Here is a 4,102-nt window from a genome sequence, read left to right as displayed (position 1 = left end):
GATTACCATATAATAATTCCCAGTGATCTTGCTTATTTCTCTTAATGTTTTAACATTTCAAAGTTGATGATTCTGGAATTTTTAGGTATATAATAATGTAATTGTCACCTACAGATACTTTTAACCCTCTTTCTAAATTTTACTCCTTTTTATTTTCTCTTTATGTTTACATTAGCCCGTACCACTGGAATAACGATAAATAACAGTGATACTAGATACTTTGTACTGTTGCTGACTCTGATGGAGATATTTTCATCATTAAATATGATCCTGGGGTTTGTATCTGCGTGTTTATGCAGGTATGTGTGTATACCAACTCATATTAAGGACATCAATATCCATCATTGTATTAAGAGTTTTTATTATGAATGGATGTTGAATCATATTGAATGCCTTTTTGAAGTATATAGGAATGATCGTATTGATCCATTAATGTGTTGGATTTAATACTGAAGATTTTCTAATGTTGACTCATTCTTGGATTTCTGGAATAAACTTTACTTGCTCATATTGTGTGTTTTTTTATAGACTGCTGAATTCTGTTTACAAATATTTTTAGGAGATTTACATAAATATTTTCGTATGTGAGGATGATTAGTAAATATTTTTATCATTAGTTATCTGTTTATACATAATAAATATAAAATTATATATTATATAAAATTATATATTATATATTTACTGTGTATAAATATATAAAATATACATATATATGTTAATACCTCCACAAGAAAAAAATTTGTAAATCTTTTTTCAGTGTTCCAGAAAATTATAAATAGCATCAAATTTATCTGTTTCTTAATGGTATAGAATTTCCTGAGAACCTCCCAGAGAATGATGTGTTTGTTTTGAGGATGTCATGATTGGGTAGATTTTTTACAAATTTTACATATTCTTTTATGGTATTTGTTCCTTTAAGATTTTCTATCTCTTTAGTTCTCAGTATTAATAATTTATGGCTTCCACAAAAAATCATGCATTACATCCAGTTTTTCAAATTTATTTACATGGTATTGACAGAGTAGTCCCATAATATTCTTAATTTCTCCTGTATCTATAGATGTCTTTCTATTTTCATTTAATTTGCATAATTAAATTTTGCCCACTTTTTCTTGTTATTAATTTTTGTTGCCATCACCATTAATTTTTACTTTCTGCCTTCTTTAAATATGTATTAAACTTTTTTTCAAGCATTTTGGATTGGAAACAACTGTTAATGTTTATTCTTTCTTTTAAAAAATATGACTATTTAATACCACATATTTTTCAAGTATTGAAGAGTATGTATTTTCCTCCGATATATAGAGATATATTTACTTTTATTTTTCTAAGAATGCTCAATCTTCAATACTCATTTCCTTGGTTATACAAGAGTGAAGAAAATTATTACTCCAAGTAGAAGTGAATTCGGTGTGGTTGTTGCTGGTTTTCTTTTTCTTGTTGTTGTTATTTGTTTGTTTGTTGTTTCTTTTGTTTTTTTTGCTTTGTTTTGGGGTTTGTTTTTGCCAATTTCTATGCTGTTTTCATTGCATTACAGTCAAAGAATGTTGTCTATGTAATTTCTACATTTTGTAAATTAGTTATGGTTTGTGGACAACATGTAGTCATTTTTTTGTCATCATTCAATGGAAAAATAAAAGTATATTTTGTCTTTTGGAGTATAGTGTTTGATTTACACCAATTAAATCTACTTTACTGGATATATTTTTCATGTTAGTATATTAATTATATTATTTATGTCAATTTTCAGATTACTTTCTTAAATTTAATTTGTTCTTACTTTTCTCCATGTTATTTTTTACAGCCTAAGAAGAGTGAAGTCTCACACATCTCTTATTTTTCTATTTTTTCCTATAGATTTCTTGTATTTTGGCTTACTGAATATTGATGCCATTTTAAGTGGTGCTTAGTCATAAATATTAAATATTTGCTATTGATAGTAACATTTGTCATTTTAAAGAGCACTTCTTTGATTCATATAATGCCTATTTGACCTGATTCAGCCCCGTTTCTTAAGATTGCAACTCTTGCTTTCCTTTTGTTTGAATTTTCCTAATATGTCTTTGGTGGACTTTATTTTCAAACATTCTGAATTCTGATTTTTATTTACTTATTTTTATTATTATACTTTAAGTTCTAAGGTACATGTGCACAATGTGCAGGTTTGTTACATATGTAACATGTGTATGTATATGTATGTATATTATTTATGTATATGTATACATGTGCCATGTTGGTGTGCTGCACCCATTAACTTGTCATTTATGTTAGGTATATCTCCTAATGCTATCCCTCCCCCCTCCCCCCACCCACAACAGGCCCCGGTGTGTGATGTTCCCTATCCTGTGTCCAAGTGTTATCATTGTTCATCTGAATTCTGATTTTTAAAAGATATGTTTCTTGTTTCCATCATTTTGTTAAATGTTGCTTTGGGATCCAAACTTAGAATTCTTTGTTTTCTTTTATTGAAAGTTTATTTGTATTTCTTAATATAATTGATACCTCTAGAGGCCCATCCTGACATTTGAGAGCTCTTGGGCAAGAGTACAAATGCAGGTCTGTATATAATAGGTCATGAATGTATTTTTTTTCATCTTCTAATGGGGAGGCCAGAGTCGCTCTTCGTTGTTTTTGAACCAAGATTTTTATAGGAATAATTCTTTCTTATTCTCATTGTTTTGATGAGAAATTAAATATTCATTTAATAAAGCAGATGAAGTTTCAAGGATTTGATTTGTTTGAATTCTGGATTCAATAAGATTAATTGTCTTGCTCTTTTTCATTGTTTTTTTATTTCTCCTCTCAGCTCATAACTAATTTCATTGTTTTAATCAGTAATTAAATCTTTCTAAATAAAGAATTTGTAAGGTTCTATTTTAGAATTATTTGTGAATTATACTTTAAAGACATCTGTTCACTTTTACTGTTTAGAGTTTTCAAAAATGTAAACAAATTTTTTTCTCGCTCTCCGGTCCGTGCCTCCAAGATGACAAAGAAAAGAAGGAACAATGGTCGTGCCAAAAAGGGCCGCGGCCACGTGCAGCCTATTCGCTGCACTAACTGTGCCCGATGCGTGCCCAAGGACAAGGCCATTAAGAAATTCGTCATTCGAAACATAGTGGAGGCCGCAGCAGTCAGGGACATTTCTGAAGCGAGCGTCTTCGATGCCTATGTGCTTCCCAAGCTGTATGTGAATCTACATTACTGTGTGAGTTGTGCAATTCACAGCAAAGTAGTCAGGAATCGATCTCGTGAAGCCCGCAAGGACCGAACACCCCCACCCCGATTTAGACCTGCGGGTGCTGCCCCACGTCCCCCACCAAAGCCCATGTAAGGAGCTGAGTTCTTAAAGACTGAAGACAGGCTATTCTCTGGAGAAAAATAAAATGGAAATTGTACTTAAAAAAAAAAAAAAAAAAAAAAATTTTTTTCTCAAAATTTTGATTTTTTTCTTTCAGCTCTTCTCTATTATGATTTGAACTGTTATATGTTGTTATCAAGATTGCTCCTTGTACACCTTCTAAAATTAAAAAAAATAAAATGCAATTATCTTCAAAGTGTATGCAGTTTGAAATTTTTCATCACAAACTCATAAATGAAAGTAAAAGTTAGAAATTGAAAAAGTAAAAATTATTTGTGTACATGTTTCCCAAAAAAAGTTTTTTTTTCAAAAATACTAAAATTACTTTTTAATATTAAAAACCAAAAATACAAATTTTGCACATTAAAATAGCATAAAGGCTGGGCATGGTGTCTCACCCCTGTAATCTCAGCACTTTGGGAGGGTGAGGCAAAAGGATTGCTTAAGCCTAGGAGTTTGAGATCACCCTGGGTTGACAAACGTAAGGAGACCCTGTCTTTACAAAAAAGTTTTAAAAAATTAGCCAGGTATGTTGGTGTGTGCCTGCAGATCCTGCTACTTGGAAGGCTGGGATGGGAGAATCTCTTGAGCCCCAGAGGACAAGGCTGCAGTGAGCTGTGATCATGTCACTTGCACTTCAGCCTGAGTGACAGAGTGAGACCCTGTCTTAACAACAACAATAACAAAATAAAAACCTAAAAATAAAATAAAATAAATATTAAAAAGCACACAAAATTCTCA

The 4,102-nt window shown here is 31.0% G+C and overlaps 1 protein-coding gene across 1 annotated transcript; it reads left to right on the top strand.

The window, feature by feature from the left end:
- Nucleotides 1-2,951: 2,951 nt before the first annotated feature.
- Nucleotides 2,952-3,398, top strand: LOC100991751 (small ribosomal subunit protein eS26). Its single transcript, XM_008974863.5, has one exon. It carries the CDS (start codon nucleotides 2,987-2,989, stop codon nucleotides 3,332-3,334), a length of 348 nt encoding a protein of 115 aa, XP_008973111.2. The 5' UTR covers nucleotides 2,952-2,986; the 3' UTR covers nucleotides 3,335-3,398.
- The last annotated feature ends 704 nt before the right edge of the window (nucleotides 3,399-4,102 follow it).

The sequence above is a fragment of the Pan paniscus genome, chromosome 8 (assembly GCF_029289425.2).
Source record: "Pan paniscus chromosome 8, NHGRI_mPanPan1-v2.0_pri, whole genome shotgun sequence".
NCBI classification, from domain to species: domain Eukaryota; kingdom Metazoa; phylum Chordata; class Mammalia; order Primates; family Hominidae; genus Pan; species Pan paniscus.
The sequence above is the reverse complement of the archived record's forward strand: the minus strand, read 5'-3'. Positions and strand labels throughout refer to the sequence as shown.

Bases quoted from the DNA above. Each gene is read 5' to 3' on its own strand.
- LOC100991751 (XM_008974863.5), top strand. From the start codon at position 2,987: ATGACAAAGAAAAGAAGGAACAATGGTCGTGCCAAAAAGGGCCGCGGC.